At 28.9% G+C, this 22,146-nt stretch overlaps 1 protein-coding gene across 2 annotated transcripts in view; it reads left to right on the top strand.

Moving 5' to 3' along the window:
- Positions 1–16,730, top strand: part of Orc2 (origin recognition complex subunit 2) — a 69,089-nt gene extending 52,359 nt beyond the window's left edge. For both annotated transcript variants that reach the window (XM_076481736.1, XM_076481745.1), the window contains 4 exons: positions 2,087–2,230; positions 8,933–9,166; positions 10,329–10,447; positions 14,775–16,730. In XM_076481736.1, coding sequence (XP_076337851.1) covers positions 2,087–2,230; positions 8,933–9,166; positions 10,329–10,447; positions 14,775–14,864 — 587 coding nt within the window. In that variant the 3' untranslated portion in view covers positions 14,865–16,730. The remainder of the gene's footprint in view (positions 1–2,086; positions 2,231–8,932; positions 9,167–10,328; positions 10,448–14,774) is intronic.
- The last annotated feature ends 5,416 nt before the right edge of the window (positions 16,731–22,146 follow it).

Here is a 22,146-nt window from a genome sequence, read left to right as displayed (position 1 = left end):
AAACTCTAAAATAAGAAATCAGCAAATATATTTCCAGTTTTGTAGTTTATACATTTTATTTTATACTTTCAGTACATAGATTAACAACAATATTAGATTATATTTCTGTTGCTAACAGTGCTTTCTAATGTGACATAAAACCTTTTGTTGGAAGGCATCATTACCAAAACGTATTGGCTTTTCTATGTATTAGATGTTCTTATATAAGGAACCATTTCTTTCTGTGTTTTTGTTTGCTAGTTTGTTCATTAAAAAGATGTGCACATGGATAAATAATAACCCAAATGCACATGCTCAAGATCCATTTAGTATGGGTGCAAATGTTCGTGTTTCTTGGTGCTTTCCTGGTAGGGGTATGGCAGTCACACATGCACATGTTCACTTACATGTGTTTGTCTATGATTTCTGTTTGTAATATAAGAAACCACTTCTTTTCTTTGTGGTTTTTTCACTGCCTTACCTCATTAAAAAGATTTGCATGCATGTTCATAGATAAATAGTAATGTTCAGGTGTGCATCTTCAATGGCTACTTAGTATAGGTTCAGAATTTCAGGTTTCTAGGTTCTTTCCTCTTGGAGTTAAAGTTGTTACATGCAGACCTTCCCCTAAATCTGTTATTATAGATTTAAGTTTTTGTAATGGATGTGTATAAATGTCATTGCTGTTGTTCTTTGCAGACAGCCTGAGTGTTATCACCATACATTTTGCAACATGAAGAATATTGCCTTTTAGTGTGTGTGATCCATGAAGTTACCATTATTCAATTTAATACATTATGATACGTGAACTTTAAATAGCATTATCCTTCTGATGCACTGAGTGCACATATGCATGTACAATTTAAGAATAACATCTCTAGAGTTTGTATTTCAATATTATATTCTAGTTAGCTGATTACTGTGGTTAACTAACTTAACTGTAGTATATCTAGATTAATTCTTTTAATGATTAATGAACACTAAATATTGATGTTAAAGAGCTAGTATATTGGATTGTGCACTTAAGGTTAAGAGTTGTGTTTTACTATTTTTAACTTTAAAGGTTTATGTTTTTAATTTCCATGCATTTTGATTTAATTGGGTATTAAAAGGTACATGTTGTTGTCTTTCCTGCTGTACCAGTTAATATGTTTTCTTAATACTGGAGTGTTTTATACAACCTAATTGTCAAAGGGTTTCCTTAGTGTTAGTTTTCTTTCTTTTTTATTCCATACATGGATAATTTATTTGTTTTTTACAAAAGAGATATTTCATTTATTATAATTTCATGCTAAGTTTGTTATCCTTTGTTATGAAGTTATAGTTTTTTTCTATTTTGCTTGTGTGTTTGTGCAAGTATTTTACAAGGGCAAGGGAATTGGATTTAAATGTGAAATGTATGGACTGCTGAAATAACCTAAAAAGAAAAGTGTGGTATGCAGGCATATTACATGTTTTTGCTGCCCTTTTTGTTAACATGTAATTTTCAGAACATAATGCACTGAGATGTATGTGATTGCAGCACTAATGACTGTGAAAAATGTTGCCAAGTTTGTCTATCTGTTATCCTGAGTTATTCATCTGTGTTAGTACATGCTTTCTTGTAGGAAAGACTTGCATGGCTAAATTTACTACTAAGTAAAAGTGGGCATAGATCTTTTCTTCTGGAGATCAGCTGATTTCTTAAAAACATAACCCCTTTTATTTATCACTGGGAATGACCAACAGTCATGTGGATAGTGCACATGCAGTGATAAGAATAGCAGTATTTCTTTTTTGTATCTAATGCCAAGTTTTCTTTGTAACAGATCTTAACAGATTAGATTTTCACTAAAGTTTCCTTGCATTAAATCATTGAAGCTAAGTGAAAATCACATATTTTATATGCTTGACTCTGTTGTAGTCAAATCTATGACAGAAATTAAATCATTTTTATTTCTTCCTTTGCCATGGTTTTTTTTAATTTGGTATTACTGTTTTACATTAGTTAACATTAGTATCTCAGCCAAGATAACTGAAACCCTCTGAGGAGCAATTCTCAAGAGACTAATTAAAGTTTTTTTCTGATCAAAAAAATAAATTTATGTAACTTATTTTTATTTTACAGAATCAGATGATCTGTATATAATTATCCACAATATTGATGGAATGCCACTTAGAGCAAGGAAAAATCAGAGTATACTTAGCTACTTAGCACAAGCTCCTAAAATACACATAATTGCTTCTATTGACCACATCAATGCATCACTGAGTAAGTATTTGAATTTTATGTTTTATTTCAGTTACCATTTTTGATGTGTAACTTGTAGGAATGTTATATTTTTCTGTTACTCACTAAACATCATTGTTCAGATATAATTTTTTTTCACTGTGATTTTGAGATTTTATCTGTTGTGTATAGAGTTAATATTTTGGATATCTAATTTTAATATTTTGGAGATCTTTGTTAGTATAACAATAATTTTCATGTATTTATAAAAATATCTAATTTCAGATTTCTAAATAATTATTGCAATATGTGATTCAGCAGTTGACTAAACAAAGGAGCAAAAATAATTAAAAAGTGATTGAAATGTGATGATGTAAGCTTGTGCTTTTTTGTTTAATTATATGTATTAGTAAGATGCAAGTTTTACAACAGTATTAAACTAATATCTCATCATCAATCTGTACTAAAAGTTGTATTCCTGATTATCAAAGTATTTGTTACAAATTACATTAACATTCAAAATTTAGACAGTAAGGTGGGTTAATAGCACTTATTAAATACTGGTGAAGCATGTTGCCTTAGATGTGAACTCTTAAAGCAACATGTTTAGCATCTATAAGTTTATTACAGTTCTGTCATTGAAGATTAGTTTTGCCATATCAGTTGTACAAGATTTTTACAATGAAAATTGTAATCAGTTAGAGGTTTAGTTTTGATATTGGTTTTTGTTTTTTTCATTGCCAGTGTTTCTGTGATTTGTACATGGTGGCCTGTAAAAGCCTACCCATTCATATGTTGTGTCTAAACAACATTATAATACTAATGATGAGTTGAAGGCAGCTGTTACCATGGCATTTGGAACAATAACCCCTGCTATGTTGAGGAAAATGTCTCGCAGAATATAGCGTCGCATAATATTATGCAGCGAGAATGAGGGATAGCACGCAGATACACTGGGTACATAAGGTATATGGATGGGTAGGGACTTACCGGCCACCCTGTACATATCGTTCATTGTTAGAACCACATATGTCATTTGCACTAGCAGTTTCACCACATTCTCAATATAGGTGTTTGTGAATATTTGAAACATTACTAGCTCCATATTTCATATGCATTTTATACATTGCTTTAACATTTTTTGTCACAGGTCAAAGGCCATGTCATTGTGTTTGTTGACTTGAATTCAAAATTGTATATGAACTACTATATTGTGAATTTATGTCAGTATGATTGGAATCGAATTATGGGTTATATAATTCAAACTTTAATGTTATATATGAATCAATTTTGTATTTTAAAAATAAATATTAAAAGAACACACCTAAATGTATATTTTAGGGAATAACATGGTATGTTGAATGCAGCACAATTTAAAATTGGATGTTTGTGATGACAAAATACTAAGTCTAGTTTTGTACAAATTAAGAACTCAAATTACTGATATTATCAAGCTAGAATATAAAATCTTTCTATTTTAGTGAGATATGGCTTATGTACTGAATCAAACACAGTGGCCCCATTCACCTCTTTCAATATTTAGAAATGCCCCTTGCATAATTTTACTGTGACATGTGAATAATCACTAGACAGTTCAGAATGTTCTCCTACTGGTTTTCTCAGTCATTTTCACCTGTGAAAAGGCTACCATATTCTTTCAAACCAAGATTTCAAGAAGGTAGGTTGTGTTTTTAGTTTGCTCGAGTTTTTCATATTCTTTTTAAAACTTAAATGCATCTTAGTTAATAAGCTTAATAAATCATAGTGTAATTCTATGGTATCAGTATAGTTATTTATGATTTTTTGGTTATTCAACTGTTTATATATAAAACCTAAAAAAAATTTTGCTTGATATCCTCCACATGTGAAATTTTGAAAGGCTTAGGAACCTATGTCAGCAGCAACTGAGTTCAAAAGTTGTAGCTGGAAGAGATAATTGTTTGCTTTACTTCTTTATTTATTGTTCTATATTTTATGAGAAATAAATTTAATAATTTCTAAACAGTAATAATTTGTACACATGTATAATAATTGAAATATGACTGTATATTACAAAATACTAGTCTACTATAACACAGCTCAGACAAGGAAGACTAATGATCATTTTTATATTACTGGATATGTAACATGATTGTACATGCACTGCATCAATGCAAGTTATGTAATATTAAGTAGGCATGACTAGAAGGTTGATGTAATAGAAAATAATATATATTTGTAAATATATATAAAGTTATGAAACTTAAGCTACTTAGACTAAACATTTGTATTTGTGTGTTATAATGTGTAGTCATTCTAGCACAAAAAAGCATAACATATTTATTTCCTTTTTTTAAGAGGTTGGTCAAGTGACAGACCTCATATAGTTAGGGTATAGAAAATGACAAAATATAAATTCTCACTGAGAACAAGCATTTTAAATGTACTTAGGAGGTTTTAGGGGTTATGAAATAATGTTAGGGTTAGGGGAGGAAGAAAAATTTTTTAATCATAACATGAAATCACTTTGCACTCAGAGTAATAATGAAATAGACTCACATGCTGTATCAAAAGATAAAGTGAAAATTCTTAACGTGCAAATGTGTAGACAAACTCACGCATGTTATACCAAGCCTGCTGTGAAAGTTAGAACACATCGTTGATCCTATTTAATTTTGTCCTTTATTTTGAAAGAGCTCTAAATATTAATTTAAAAGCTATAATCACTGAAAGTTGTGTTTTGTTTGTTGTCAAAATATTTTGTTTTATTCCTCATAAATGAGATACAGATTTAAAAAGACAGTTTGTGCACGTTATAACTTACTTTACAAGTACTGTACACTCTATTTAAAAACATTTTAACATTTTCAGGTAATGAGATGACAATAATTTTATTTGTTAACAAAACATTTGTAGCACTTATTTTTTAATTAAAATAATGATTGTTAATGGCTGTATGATAGGCTGTATAATATATTTATCAGATTCTAGTTAACAAGTATAAAACTATCAACATGACTATACAGTTTTGTGGTGAAATGATTTTTGGAGTTATTGATATCCAGATCTTAAACAAGAAAAAAGACAAAGTTGTTTATTATTTCCATCTGTGAACTTCAATACAAGGATGTAGTTTATTTATATATTCTAAGAATGAAATCACATTCTTTTTTCTTAGAGATAATGAAGGTATTAGTCACGTAAATATATCTGACAGTATTAAAGTTCTAGACAACTATCCAACCATTGTTTGTGATAATATCATAAAAACAAATGTGTTGCTTGATGAGATACTAATTTTGAGCCCATAGCTATACTATATGTCTGTATGATCACAAATACTAGTACTGAACCTTAAATGAAAATTTGGTGGAAAAATTTAATTACTCAGTAAAAGCTGATTTTGGTAGATCATATCATTTTAAAACCAAATCTGCTGCTAATTAACTTGCCTTCTGTAAAGATATGTTCATGTACAGGAACAGAGTAACAAACTTGCATAATACACTTGTTTATCAAATTTTGTATCTGCCAGCTGTTTAGTGATTTAGAAGTTGTTCTTAAATGCATATTCATTTTTCAATCATTGTTTAGAAAATTATTTAAAACATCTTCATGTTCGTAGCTGCCTCTCTCCAGAAATTTTGGTTTAATGAAATAATTGTTTTTATGAATTTTTAGTAAATGAAATGGCAAGTTGTCATTCAGTTTAGTAAATAGACTTGGTATTATAATGAGGAAAGCCAAATAACAAGAGGGGTAAATCTTAAAAGAAAAATATAAATGCTGGTTTGATCCAGACTTTAGTGAATACAAAGTTTATTGTTAAGTGTTTTTTTGACATTACTAGTGTGGGAGAAAAGCCACATTAAAGTAAAAGAAACTTGTAAAACTGTTGAAAAAGAAAACTTTCAATTTTAAAATATCAAATGTTTTGTCATGATTACTCCCTCTTCTATCACTAAGTATGGTTGCTGCAGTGATCAAGCTACTAGTGAGAAATAAACTAAAAGTAAAACCATGCAACCTACATGTGTCATATAACAATTAAAAATTAGGAATGGACTGTAAAAGTGGTTTCATTACATTTTTCTTCCAAAAGTTGTATAGGTACCAAAATTGTTCTCAAGAAAGATTTCCAGACAGTATCATTACAGAATAATAGAAAGGGAGTGCCTGTATTGTTTACATTGACCTTATTTTACATTATAGTTGATCAACTTCAGGGATTCAGAAGCTTTGTTATTTTATTTGATGGAGCTTTAAATTGGTATACACAAAATAAGCAGTTTGGCTTGCATATATGAACAAGCAACCAAGGTACCATACAGATGTTTTCCTTGGCCATGCCTATGTGGACAGAGAGTTGACTGAATTTTAGATATATATGTAGGTTTAAATCTCTAGAAGTTGGTACAAATATATGTCCATGGACCAACTGTCAGCTCAGAAGGTTATGTTAGAAACAGGGAACAGCTAAAGCAGTTATAAGTAGCTGGTTGACATTGGGAACTGTGGTATACATATTATGCAAAATGCAACCAAGGAGTCTTTGAAGCCATAACATTGAATATTAAAGCATTTCTGCCTTCATTGTATATTATGATTTATGACACTGCAAATTACTTACACAAACATTTTCCAATTAACTTTTGTGCTGATAGTTGGATAGAAAATTAAGGGAACCACTTGTGTACTATTCATCTTTGATGAAATCAGATGTACTTTGAAACAGTGAAAATGAAGTTCAGAGTGTTCATGGGAAGTCATTTGAAATTGTCAGAGATGGATGTTTTGATAAGTTACTGTCAGCCAAAATGTCCTTTCTTTGATCAGTCATATGAATATGAAAAGATTTTGCTTGGGTATCAGGCTAATAAGTTAATGATGTTTTGTCCAATGATCTAGACAAATTGATTCAAAGACAAGAAGAATATTTTATAAAGAAAAAAGTTTTATACAACAATTATTTCTCCACTAAGATGGTTATGCTTGATGTGAAATATTAGATGAATCATGTCACATACAGCAAAATAGATATATGATTCTCAACAACCAAGAAACTTGAACTCATTGCTGTCAAGAAAGTGAATAGTGGAGACATGATGGGATTTTGGATGGAAAGTAAGAAATGACTATCAGTTTCCACTTCCAATTACAAGAAATTGGAATTCAGTAAAAATATTCAGTAACCAGAAATATTTCATTTCTGGATCTACATTTGATGGCCAGTGATAAACAAGTCTGTGTAACAAGATTTCAGAGGGTTTCCATAAGTTTGGTGATTTGTAAAGAAGCAGTACTTGGCTTTAGTGGATGAAGTTTAAACAAGTAGCTGGATACATCTACATTTTTATAGTTCATAGCAGCCTCAGTACATGCAAGGATTTTAACAAGCTCCAGCTTGTAATCAAATAGTTGTTTATCACATTTGTCTTTTCAATAACTAGCCTTCTAACTATTGAAAATTTTCATGAGAATCTGTAGTTTTTCAAAGACAAGACTGTGATGCTATATGTCCTTTGGATATAGTTCTATACAAAATCTATATTTACATATGCCCAGAAGAGAAAAATAAATCAGACTACACTAATTACAAAGTATTTGGATTTCAATTTCAAAAATGTACTTTATAGATAGTCTTCAGTAACTTTAGGTGGAGAGGCAGAGTTTAGAAACTGATCTTAATGGATTTCAGTCAAGTACAGATGAAGTTACTGAGAAAGCTGAAAGCACTGTAGATATAACTGTATTGACGAAGTCAAGTTCTTTCTGAAGTACAAAGAAAAAGTTGGATGCCATATTAATTGACAGTGAAATTGCCAAATTACTTAATTTAAAAAATTAAATTAGTAGCTGAAGTTTTTAATATATATGTTGAGCAGTAAGAGATTTTTAAAGTGAACATTATTTTTTAAATATTTGTTAAGAATCAGTGAGAATTCATCAGTTTTTTGTTTCTGAAAAAAAATGAATAAATGTGCACACTAGACAGTCATGAATACAAAATGTGTTATTTTTATCCTGAATTAAATTTGAGACAAGTGATGCTTTTTGATAAAATATTTCTTTTAGGTATTTAAATACCTTGATGTTCTTGAATTCAGAATCACTTTTTATAAAAATATTGTAAGAAACTATCGTTAATGTCAGTGTATTCAATCACAAATAGGTCTCTCTATATAGTGTTATAACAAAGGCATTAAGTCAATTCAATTTTCTGTTGTTTTTTTATCTGGATAGCCTTAAAAATTGATGAAATAGCCTTGCAATTTATTCTTTTCTAGGTATGTGATTTGTGTAATGAGTTAAAATAATAAATGGAAAGTGAATCTAATTCATTAGCTATCTTTAAACCTTTCTTTGTAAGGAGTAATTATCCAGTAAACGATCATGTACTTTAACACCATAATGATGAAAGCTTTAATCTCTTATGTTAGTAGGCTTAATAGTATGTAGTATACTAATCTTTAGAAGGTAACTTGGAATTGATTTCTAAACAATATTGGAAATCAGTTACAAGAAATTTGGTTATCAATTTTTGTATATAAACTGTTTCAGTCAATTTTATTTATAAAATATTGGAACAAGTAAGCAATAAGAAAATTTATTTTTTTATTATCATTTGTAGGTAAGTTTGTGTAAACAATAGGAGATGTTATTGGTTGTTTAGTTCAGTATTTAGAATACAATAAGATGCTTTTTAAGTGTGTCAAAATATTTGTATAGGTCTAGACTGATAAAATTCATATTTTTCTTGAACAGTTTGGGACCAAACACAATTAAGTAAATTTCATTGGTTGTGGATGGATGTTACAAACTTCCAGCCTTACACTACTGAAACTTCATTTGAAAATTCTCTGTTAATGCAACAGTCTAACACTCCTGTACTTAGCTCATTAAAGTATGTATTCAGAAGCCTCACATCAAATGCTCAAGGTATTTTCCTTTTGATAACTCACTACCAACTGGACCAAAAAGATAATTCTTCATACTTAGGTATGTTTTAATATGAAACAGAACTTCCTTTCTAATCTTTGTTAAGAAGTATAAATTGCCTACAGTTTATAGTGAAATATAATACCCTACAATCTACATAGTTGAATTATTCTTAAGATCTTTGTATAAAATTGAATACTTTAACTTTTATTCAATAATTTTAAAAAATTAGTGGTTATTTCTCAAAAGATAATGTCTTATGTTTTTTTTTTATTGAAATATATAATAATAGTGGCAAATAAAAATTGTAATGGGACCTTTAACACATCTTATTGTATAAAAAATGGATTTTCTTTTGTCTTTAATTGCAGATAAATAATTGATTTCATTTGTGAGGAATTAAGGTAATCTTATTAATGTTTTTTTCTTTAAAGGTGAGACAAACTATTGTGTTAGTATGTAAAAATATTTACTGTACATGCTCAGAAAGTTGAATTTATCTGTGGACGTTTTATGTCATCATATGAATTGAAGCTACTAGTGTTTCATATAAGGTTAATGAATCTTAATTACTACTTTGAAGACAGGTCTTTTGAACTTATTAAAATATTGGGGAACTTTGTCATATATGTTTATAGTTATATGTATATGTTATTTATTCAGAAATATCTTATGGAAAAATTATTTAAGTTATATATATTCATTTGTTATAACCAAATAAATGCCAAATAAAAAATAAAACCTACATTCATTGAAAGGATCCCAGGGTACAAGCTATACTATAATGTGGGATATAAAATTTACTCCAGGTTTTGCAGATGAATGTGGAAGTAGAACCCACATTATAGCTTGTACCCTGGGATCCTTTCAATGAATGCAGTGATTTTTACTTTTTGTTTCTGTTTGTTTTGTGTTATAACAAACCAATGTAATTAGTCAGAGGTCTGGATTTACTGTTTTTAATGCAGTCCTTTCTTTTGATTTTGTTTTAACTTACCTACCTCTCAGTATTAATATTCTCTAAAAATATGTATGTATGTCTGTGTTTGTTTAGTACTGAAGAAACATTTCATAAAATGTTACGATAGTTGTGCATGTAGTGATTAAGGTAGGATCTATATGACAGATATTACCTGGAGCTCAAAATTAAGAAAAATGTTTTATTGTTGAAAGTTTATTTGTAGATGTTTGAAGCAAAATTGTTTTTCTTTTTCTTGTATAGGAATGCCCTTCCAAAGATGTTACCAACAATGTCGTGAAGCCTTTCTTGTAAATAGTGAACTTACTTTGAGAGCTCAATTAACAGAATTTTATGATCATAAACTTTTAAGGTCACAAAAGGTATGCAAAGATAATTTTAAGTTTTTTTTCTTGCACATTTACTTGTGGTACTGCAGGTAGATTAAATGCATACTTTGAAAGTTCTAATAGCTAGTAAAGGTTTTAACAGTTTGTTTCAACATTTCCTGATCTAACTTATTTCTGTTAAAAAATAAAACATGCTTTTGTGTCATATATGTTTTTAACGAAATATCTGTGTTGTTATTAAATGAACTTATTCAATGGAGTAATATCAATTCTCCTACTGTAAGTTGTAGTACAAATCCAAATTTTAGTTGGCAGGTAGCGATCATTGTTTTTCTTGCAATCTGTTTTTATTATTTTATTTCAGACTACCATTATGTATTGTGAATATGAAGTCTATAGCAATACAGGCATAATGAACAGAGTGTAATTTTTCTTAATGTGACTATTATCTATTCAATAACAAAAGAATAGGTATATCAGTCAATGAGAAATGACCATAAAATTAACCATGGTGATATATGAGGTATTACACTGCAGTGGTATAGATTAGAATTTTTTTTATTATTATTTAGCTGAAATTGAAACATTCTGAGTACATTAATGAAGCAACCAGTTTGTCAATGTATTTTAGTGAAGACTGAAGTTAGTATTTAAATTATTGTTACGATATATGGTTTTTCTCTTCTGTAATATACAATATTGGTCAGATGTTTGAGTACAACAATAAAATATATGTAATTATAATAACTGAGCACAAAAACATCAGTTAACAAGAAAACATTTTCTTCAGTTTAAAGTAATATAAAACTATTCAATAATTTGGAATAAGAACAATGTTATAAAATATAATATGTAAAATTCTTTTTATTCTTGATGTGAATTAGAAATTTTTGAGCCTTTAATTAATAAATCAGAAGCCTTTCTTTGATCACATAACCTCATATAATTCAGATATGTAATGATTTTTTTTCTATGCTAGGTAAAGTTAATAAATTTATTTATTCCTTTTCCAATTTATTTTGTTGCAAAGTCACTACTTTAGTGTTTCCTTTTCACTTTACAAAAAGTCCTGCTGTTATTTTCAAATTAAAGAAATTTTGTAAGGACTTTACTTCAATGTAAGCTTGGAGATTAACAGATATTATTTTACTTTTTTTCTTGAAGCATCTTTAAACTAATTCTAAAAGGATTACAGAGATAGCTTCTGAGCAAAGTATTGTTAGCTATGCAGAATTATTTCCTTTTAAGTACAGCAAGTGTGTTAAATTTGGTTGTTTTTAGAAGTGATAGTTTGTTGTAGGTTTGTTCATGTAACTGTGTGTGAATTGATGCCTGTTGTATTATTGGATTATATCACTAGGATTTTTTCAAGTTCTTATCGTTTCAGTTCAGTGTTATTATATCATTATTGTGTTGTGTGTAGAACATTCTAGACTTCTGTAAGTCTATAAATGTGCATAAAAAATATACTTCAAGTAAGACTGTTATTTTGTAAAGTAGCTGAAGCTGGATTGTGTTTGTAAGTTTAGCCATAAAGAACATAAAGTAGTGGTTTACCTTTTTAAGTGAAATTATCATAAATTATGTTTATAAGAAATAATTTGCCTTTTCAGTTGTGTTCTAAAGTAATTTAACAAACCTGTGTGGACTTTAGACAAAAAGATACAATTATTTAAACCTCTGGAAACAAATGTAGTAATATATTGTGAAAAACAACAACATTCGACTTGTTTTAATATATTATTTTAAAACAAGTGGACTGTCTGCTGCTTTTTTATTGTTAAAAATTTATCACCAATAAGTCACAGACATCTACTGTAAGGAATTCTGCCCATCAGTGTGTGAAAACTTGAGAAGTATTATAAGACAAACAGTGCCTAATGTATTGGAAATATATGTATATATATGCAGAATATATATAAGGTATTTTATTACAAAATTGTTTTCAAGGAAATAAGTGCACAACATGTATCTGAGAATGGTTGGTATGGGTATTAACACTTATCAATAAGTGGGTTTCTCATCATCAAGAATCAAGAAGTGCATGACATCATTAGGGCTATGATTGTATTTGATGCTTTTCAATATGTATATTAGAATAAAATAGGTAAAAAAACAAATAATGTGGCTGTGCAATGATGTAAACAATTTACCTGTATGCTAAAAACAGACATTTTCTTTGAGACAATTAGTTTTGAAGTGAATATAATATAGGAACATAAGAGAAATACTGATAAATATTGAGTTACAAAATCTGTATAGTTTGTAGAAGTGTGTGTGAAATGTGGCTTTCACATCATTAGTTATAGATTATTATATAACTGCATAGTGAACAATTATGTCAGTGTATGGTCTTTATTTCATTATAAAATTGAACTGAAGCTGAGAAACATTAAATGGTTATCATGTTTAAAGTATTTGTTTTAGATATTGTGATACACAATTAATTTTTAGAATGTAAATGCAGAAATTGCTATACACTGCTACTAGCTTAGAAAAGGTTAAAAAAGGTTTTCAAATTATTCTTTTACTAATATTAGTTGAATACTAAACTATTTACATCTGATTCATCAGATGGAAAATGAAGTTTTATAATATAAAAAAAAACAGTTATACCAAAAAACATTTTTAATATTGACAGTTTGGAATTTAGTTCATAATATTTGAAATACAAAAAGTGGTTCTAAAACATTTTACAGCTGCAATTTTGCAGCCAACAATTTAACAGCCAAGCTCATTGACAGCTGACAATCTCACACCCAGGAGGCGAGTGAAGCATTCAGGCAGGACCGTAGTTTCCAGGGAATCAGGCTGTCATGGAATGTGCTGTCGTCTTAAGCACATCAGCTGTATCATGTGCTTGAGATTGTCTGCACGTGGTAGGCTTGCTGTAACAGCTGGCACTACTGTGGTGGTGTTGTTAGCCAAAATGGTAATAGGCAGGTCTGCTGTAGCACCTGCCTGTGTTTTCATTGCAGATACAACTTCCAGGACGGATTTTCTCTGTCCATTGGGTGCGTGGCTGTGCTCCTTGAGGCAAGCTGTAACTGTATCATCTCAGACATGAATCTGTGCTGAACAGTGCAAAGTTCTGTAATTTTCACACATGTAGAAGGTTACCTGATTGTCCTTGCTACCCTTATTGAATAAATAAACGTATCCATTGTTGCATGCTTTCGGCTTTCCTCTGTTTGATGTTACGTAAGTTACTGTGTTGTTCATGATGTTACTAATCAGATGTTTGAAACTATTTTAAAATAAATAAATGAAAGTTTAACGAGAAGACTATTTGCTGAAGTTCTAACAGTAAATGCAGACATTTTATTTTATTTTTTTTCAGGTTTAATAGTGATGTCAATTTTCAAATGGATGTTAATTTGTTGTTAAGTTAACATTAGTAACATCATGAACAACACCATAACTTAGCTATGTATTGCTTGGCTGGGTAATCATCCGCTGCCAATTTTCCTGGATGCGAAATTGTTCGCTGCCAAGAGTCGGGTGCGAAATGTCGGAATGCCACAAAAAGCAACATTAGGATTCGGTGAGTTTTCATATGCAATCGCAAGTTTTAAAAGATCATATTAAAACAGTAACAACATAATGTAATGTATAGTAAGATGTGAGGCATACACATTTAATAATTAACATGGTTAAGAGAAATTGTTTATAGAGAAGGTTTAACTATATGTGTATATACACTGTATCTTTAAAATAGTAATAAATATGAAATAAAAACACTAAGTATCCAGAATTGATTGCACTAAATAATATAAACTCCTCTGTTGTTATCAAATAATTATTTCTGGAATCTCAATGATTTATTCGTTATTTATTATTATTTCAAAGGTACAGTATTTATACTTATATTTAAGCCTTTCTCTTTAATAGTTTATTGTAACAATGTTAACTATTAAACATGCAAGTTCCACACATTTTATTGTGATTTTTTTTATGTTGTTACCATTTAAGTATGTTCTTTCAAAACATACAATTGAATACAAAAAACTTGTTCAATATTAATATTGTTTTCTGTAGTTCGAATATTATGATTTTTTAAAGATATTAATGGTAATAGTGGAATACAATTTTTAAAATGTATTTTGAAAATATTTAATTTTAGGTTCAAATTTTCACCAGATGTTTAAGACTAGTAATGTTCTATATTGTGCAGTATTTTTCTAAAATATACTTTGTGTAACATTTCTGTAGACTTGTATGTAAAGAGGTTTTCAGAATTTTATTCAGTTTTTGAATCTAATATAGAAAGTTCTGTTAGTGCATTTGTGAAAATATTTCTGACATTTTTTTAATACAAAGCATTGAGAGAATGTATGATGTATGAGATTTATTTTAACAGGGACCAGATGGTACAGAATACCTTTTGATTCCACTGGATACAGGGACATTACAACAATTTTTAGAGCACCAGGATCAAGATAGCAACTGAGCAGGAAAGTTGGACAACCTTTTCCTCATTCTTTTAGATGTTGTTTATGAAAAGATGCCAGTACTTTTGTCTGTCACATAATTATATATTACATTTTAATTTTTTTGGTATTTTAAATTTAAATAAAAATTATGTATCTTTATGTAGATAATAAAAATATGTTTTTAAACTATGTTTTGAGTAGGTTTTATAGAAACATCCCCTCTGATTATTGAAGATCTCTTTCAAAACCAAAACATTTCTTCATTAAGTTCAAAATAGATTCTTTATATTGATATTTTGTGGATAGCTTAATGTTTAAAACAGGAGTACAATCATCATATAACCACAAGTAAATTTTTTGACCAATAGAAATGAGTTACAGCATTATTTTACATTATATATATTTAAGTAATAAAAATTGTAAGATTTTATGTTATGAAAAGTTTACACACCAAATAAAGAATGACTGAGAAGATAAATATATAGAATTTCTGAGGTTTACATTCTTCAGTTGAAACAAATATTTTGTAATATGAAATATTATAATCATTGTTTTCTATAGTTTGCAAAAAATCTTTTGAACAAAATCATTTAATGTTCCTATTAGCCTCTGCTGTTTCTCAAATAAAACTGTTACAATGCAAAAATCAGGGGTTTGATTTCCCCACGGTAGACTTAGCAGATTGCCTGATGTGGCTTTGCTATAAGAAAACACGTACACAAATAAAATGCGTTCATTTTCAGTGAGTGAAAACTCCTTTAGTTTACACTGATGTAATTTATGGGAAAATGTTAATATCTGCATGCAAAATAGTTTAGTCTGATGTATTCTACATATGTTTTTGTACGTGTTTGTTTTATGATACACATAAATATGGTTCCCCATGAGACTTTGTTTTAAGAAGTATGCAACTGTACATCATATAAGAAGCTGTAGAATGTATTAGATTGTCTGTATGGAAAGACATGACTATCTTCCTTTAAATATTTTACAAAATTGTCCAAATAAGAGTTAATAAATTTCTGTAAGTGCTAATAGAAAATAAATTCTAAATAAACCAAAATACTACATAATTGGAGTTTGTTTCAATGTTAATGTTTCAGATTTTCTAAAACACTTTATAACACTTATACATTTTTGTAATACATATACTTCATTTCTATTGTTTTATTCCCATTTTTCCAAAATACTTGTCTGATTATACATGCATTATAATACATAAAAGCTTAATCAATATTAGTTAGTGTTTTTATTACTTTGGTGTTTGGGTTCAATAATTTGCAAAATTATGCTTAACTGTCTATCTTACAAGCAATTTCAGTGATTATTATTTTGTGTATGGGTATGATTTATAGTAATAACTCAAACTTTTGTTAAGTTTTGAACTAAGATAACTGACAACTGATTGGGATATTACTTCTATATATATGTTGTAACTTTCAAAAAATATTCTATGAAATCTGAATTTAGATGTATTACCACAGTAAAAATTTACAATTTATTAACATCTGTATTCCAAGTTAACAAACTTCATATGTGTTTTTGGGCCCAGGGCATCAGTGTTATATATTTGTATGTAACCTCCCCCATCTGGAGTAATGGAGGATGCCTTTGATATACATTAATATTTTCCTTCTTGCTATGGAAATACTTTACTGAGTTAAATGAAACTTAATTTAAAAAAAAATTACAGGATTTGTAGGGGTCATGAAAATCCTTGAAAGTCGTGGAATTTTTAAGTGGTTTTTCATTATTGAACTAAAATGTCGGTGGTTTTTAACAGAAGGTCCTGAGAAAGTCTAACCAATTGTTTCAATGTTTTTACTGTTGACAAGCTGTAGCATTGTGTTTATCTCATTTTGAAAAAAAAGAAGAAAAAGAAATATCTAGAAAATGTAACTCATAAAATGGAAACACATTAACGTGGCAACACATAATCAGTAACATTGTACCTCCACCTATAAGTAAACAGGAATCATGTGACTGTTGTTGGAATAATATTAACATAAAATAAGTATGAATCATTTGGCAGAAATTAAAATTATAAAATTTTTGATGGAATAAAGAACATGGCTTTTTCAAAATTTTCCTAATTTCATCATTAGCATAAATATCTTGGAAATAATAGAAAATGTTTCTAAGCTAAATTCCTCAGTTACTTCCTGAAAGTCATTAACAAACAGAGAAATGTGTATTCAAACAGTAAATATATAATGGAATGAGTATCATAAGCCTAACCAGATTACAGGAAGTAATCCAGTATTTGCTTTTGGTATATTTAGAACATTTTTAGTAACATTTTGTACTCCATTATACCAAATTTTGGGGACAATCTTATGATTTTAACAGACAGGACTACAAGTACAGTGTTGTGATGCATGTTATTAATATTACTTTGTTGTTTTTTTTCTTAAAAAGGGGTTCATGATTTGACTTGTAATAATTATATTTTGTGATGAGTGATATACATCAAAACACCCTTGACAACAAATGAAACATTTTTAAAAGAATTATTATTTTTAAATTTTCAACACAAGTATGTGTTATCATACAAGAAAACTTGCAGGCTGAACATAGTTTTGGAATATAATGGATTTATAGACCTAAAAGGTGTCTAGTTCTTTATCAGGTGTAAGTTAGCTTGTTGGGCTGTTTGCAGTCTGAAATATGTTCAATAAACCTTCTTGGTTTTGGTTATATATAAAAGGAGAATTTAACTCTTGTTAAGTATGTTATTTAGGAGAAAGATGCAAAGTTTCATCATTTGTTTACAATTAAAATGAACTTAAAGAATAATTAAGACACTATAATGGTAAGTAATTTCTTTTTTTAAAAATGTTTTTTTATGGTATTTTGCTTGTTTTTTTCATGTTAGTCAAAGTTTCCCAGGAGAGAGTACAAACTCAATTTAGCATAGCTGGATATCAGTTCTTGTACTGATTGGCTTCTAGAACACTTGCAAAATATCAGTAGTGTATAATACAAAATACCAAGGAGAGATATTAACAAAATGTATTGCCAGAAGGTTTATCACAACTGTTATTACATTTTTATATAAAATATAATAAAGCATTATTTATATTTGGTGGAGTCAACATTCTTTTAAGTTCAGTAAATTTGTTCCTGGAAGGTACATCAGTTTTTTTTTTTTTGTTTTTTTTTCAAATTGTAAGAAACGTTTTATGAAAACAGATTTAATAAAATATTTCCTTCCCTTTTAAAATTTACTTGCTTTTTATTATTGATTATAAAATTTTATTTCCTCTATCCACTTAATTTCATCTTAATATATATTTAATAAAATTCTTCTTTTAATACCTTATTTTGCCAATTACAGTAACAGTGGCTGTAAGTCATAAAGAAACACAAAACTGAAAGATTTATTGGTGGCCTATGACCTGACATTTGACAATGTGTCACCATTGTTTTTGTCAGGCTGGATAATATTTTTGCTAACAATAATTGTGGTGAAGATCAACTTATATCAAATAAATAAGGATTTGAGTCATCATAATATTTTTCTATGTTTTATCATTCTTACGAAAACTAACCTTACCTGATATTTTGACATAAAAGATTTTTACAATTTTCAAAATTATACAAGTTAATAAAATTCCCCGAACTGTGACTTGTCACTGAATTATCTGTTAGATAACCTCCCAAAGGATCCATGTGGTCATTTTCCCATGAAACCATAAATTACTGCTCTAACCATTTTTATTCAACATGCATCAGAATAAATAGTTTATAACTGCTATATTCAGTGGTATTCAAGCTTTGTCTGTAAGTATTTTCAAAGTTTTGCTTCACTTGTGATTTCTTGATCTAATTGCTATAATATCATATAGGATGAAAGTGATTGGCTGTAATAATAAAACCTCAGAAGATAGAAAGAAAATAATGTTAAAAAAACAAGGATACTTACAATTCCAAGACTTTTTCAAAAGTCCTACATTTTTGCTTTATTTTAAAAATGACCTACTAGCTCCAATTTTTTCTTAAATATATTATGTCAACATTGTTTTAATTTTGCCATACTAATTATAACATTGAGGCTGATTTTGCCCGTTCTTTTATTTTCAATGAAAATTAAACTACGGTAGAAATCGTTTGATGATTAGATTTCTGATTTTTTTAGAGATATCTGAGATCTGCTATTTAGAAATTTGAAGTTATCATTTGTTTACAGTTAATTTCTGGATACAATCTAAAGGAAGTCAGCTGCATTAAATACCAATGATGCAATTTAATGAATTACTATAAAATAAACAATGACAACTTTATAACTTTGTCTTCCTAAATGTTTTTAAAATAATGAAAAGTATCATAACATTTTAGACTATATATACCTAGATATCAATCAATTAAATCACTTGTAAGTATGGGAAAAAGTTTATCTCGGCAAGTTGAAAAAGGATAATATTAGGAATAAGCTTAAACTATGAAATAAAAATAAAATATCGGAATGTGCAGATTATTGTTTTATCTGCTGTAACTCAGTACAATGTGATAATGCTGTAGTAAAAAGTCGTACCTATAGTTTCATCTGTATATTGCAATAAGCTTTAAATAAACACATATGATCTCCCTATTTTTGGTGAGATTTGTTTACTACTGAATATGTTTATGCAAGTTCCTGTGGGTAATGTCTCATTTCCCAAAACAACCACATATCAATCAATTGTTTTGGGTATAGTATTTCTACTTTTCAACATGTGTACATAAGCTAGTTTTTCAGAGTAATCACTTCTCTGTTTTGAGTAGTATATCTTTACCTTTATGTATATGCAAGTCTCTGATTAATCTCACATCATCCCATTATTTTGGGTATAATATGTATCCCTTCATTTATATATATACAAGCTACTGTAGGTAAAGTGGTTTGTCACACTTAACACAAGTCAACTTCCTGTTGTAGGTAGGATTTCTTTAGCTTTATGCATCTATAAACAAGTTACTAAGAAGAATCTCTGGTTTCTGATAGCAAGTACATTATCAACCCACTGTTTTCAACAGGAGATATGTATGTATACACAGATTGTTCTGGATAATCTATGGAGCACATAAAATAAGCAGATATTAACAAACAGTTTTTGGTAGGATATGTTTTCCTACATGTGTGTATTCAAAAGTTGTTCTGGATAATCTCAGATTTGTCAAAATTACCATATATCACCTTCCTGGGTAGGGTATATTTAGCTTTAACCATATATATGTATATATATACACAGTTTGCTTTGAATAAACAGTGATATGATGAAACAAGCACATATCAACTTCCTGTTTGGGTGTGAATTATATTGTAACTCATTTCACTTGTGATAGTAAATTGTGGTGAATTGCATACAAAAGTTATTTTGTTTGTTTATGATTAAGCACATAGCTACACAATAGACTATCTGTGCTTTGCCCATTACGGGTATAGAATCCCAGTTTCTAGCAGTGCGAGTCCACAGACATACCACAGTACCACTGGGGAGTAAACTACTTTAAATAAACATATATGTTCCAGAACAAAACATCAACCACAAGTTTTTCTCCAAGTGTGAATTATATAACTTATTTCATAAATGAATGGTAAACTGTGGTGAAAGGTTTTGTTGATGTCTTATGTATTAGCATTAACTTTGTTTGTGAATTCAGTTTGTAATTTTCATTCTGGTTGTTGTGTGAAAATATTACAAAAATATTTGGATGTTTATTTTTGGTATGAATAAAGAATTACTTTATGAAGTTGATTTATTTTTCCTTTAGTTATTAGTGCTGAAATCTTGAACTTGTTTTTTTATTAAAAAAATTGTTAGTCTGCATATTTTATGTTTAGATCTGTGGATGGAATTCTAATAGATGTTGATTCTGTATGAGTAATTTTTCACTGAAATTTGATATTGTGTGTTGGATCTAATAATGTCAAGGATAATAAAAGATAACATGCAATAACTGTCCATGAAACTAGTTTCATTAAACACAGAAGTCCCTTCCATGTTAACCACCACTGTAAAGAAGAAAAAAGTAGACAAGACTGTAATATTAAACAAAAAAACACTGAGACCTGTTTGTTCCATGCTGTATCTATGTAAACTAAATATATATAATGATGGTATAGACTTGTTAAAAAGTTGTCCATTTCTAATAGTTTCTTTTAGTGTCAATTCAAGCTGTCCCCAACTTTATTTTCTAAATAGCAACTCACTGTTTGGATAGAAAATGTCTACTTTTATGTGTATACACAAGTTGCTTCAGGTAAAATCTGGTTTCTCATGGTATCAACATATGAACTCACTATTTTTTTTAAAATACATTTAACTTTACGTACATATGTATATAATGTTTTGAATAAGCACTGATATATAATACCAAACACATATTAACCAACTATTTTGGTCTGTTCAGCACACGATCCACGATTTTGAGAAACTTACATGTGTAATAAAGAACTCGCTCAAATGCAGTTATAATACAAACATTAAATAATTTTTAAAACAAGCTACTGTCCAATTCTTTTACATCAAAGCTTCCTAAGTTATTTTAAAATAATCCAAGATCAAAACTGTCAAATTCCTTGTGTTGATATTCATCAATCAAACCTTCTACTACATTCTTCAGTATGGATACAGCATTAAATAATCTATTAAAACTTCACAAGAAATTCCTTCAGTCATAGTTTTTATTATACAGTTGTAATAGCAACTCTTCCAATATCACTTAGTAACACAATTATATTTTTTGCTTGTCCTACTAAACCTTCATCACAATTTATATATTTCTCTTTCATCTCTGTGGACATTAATAAAGTGAAACAAGATCAGAGATAGTATTACTTGCAAGATTCTGAAAGTAATGTTTTGTAAGGTTTCCAGTAGAGCCATGAAAATTAGTCCACTGTTTGGTTTATCAGCTGGATCAAGATGGCTGTAGGTTCAGAAAAAATGTTTTACACACAAATTTCCATATCTATACAATTCTCAAATAGCTCCTTCAACTTATTTGGTACAAGTACTCCACCAAACCATAACCACTTTACAACTATTTCTTGATGTTGGGGTAATCACCCAAGATTATTAAGTCACAGTGTATAAGGACAAACTGAAAAATTTCAGTCTTTTAACAGGTATCTTTGCACATATTTGGTTCTCTTCAAAGTGTTTTAACCTTTTGTTATGAAGTTTCTTGTCTAATGATGACCTGTAATATAAACATTTGTTACTCTTTTTTTTGTGGAGTTGCACCTGTTCTGCGATGATAATTATAACTGTTAGTTTCCACACTTTAGTTCAAGACCTAGAATGTATGTATCTA

This window comes from Tachypleus tridentatus, chromosome 2 (genome assembly GCF_004210375.1).
Source record: "Tachypleus tridentatus isolate NWPU-2018 chromosome 2, ASM421037v1, whole genome shotgun sequence".
In the NCBI taxonomy this organism is placed as follows: Eukaryota; Metazoa; Arthropoda; class Merostomata; order Xiphosura; family Limulidae; genus Tachypleus; species Tachypleus tridentatus.
The sequence above is the reverse complement of the archived record's forward strand: the minus strand, read 5'-3'. Positions and strand labels throughout refer to the sequence as shown.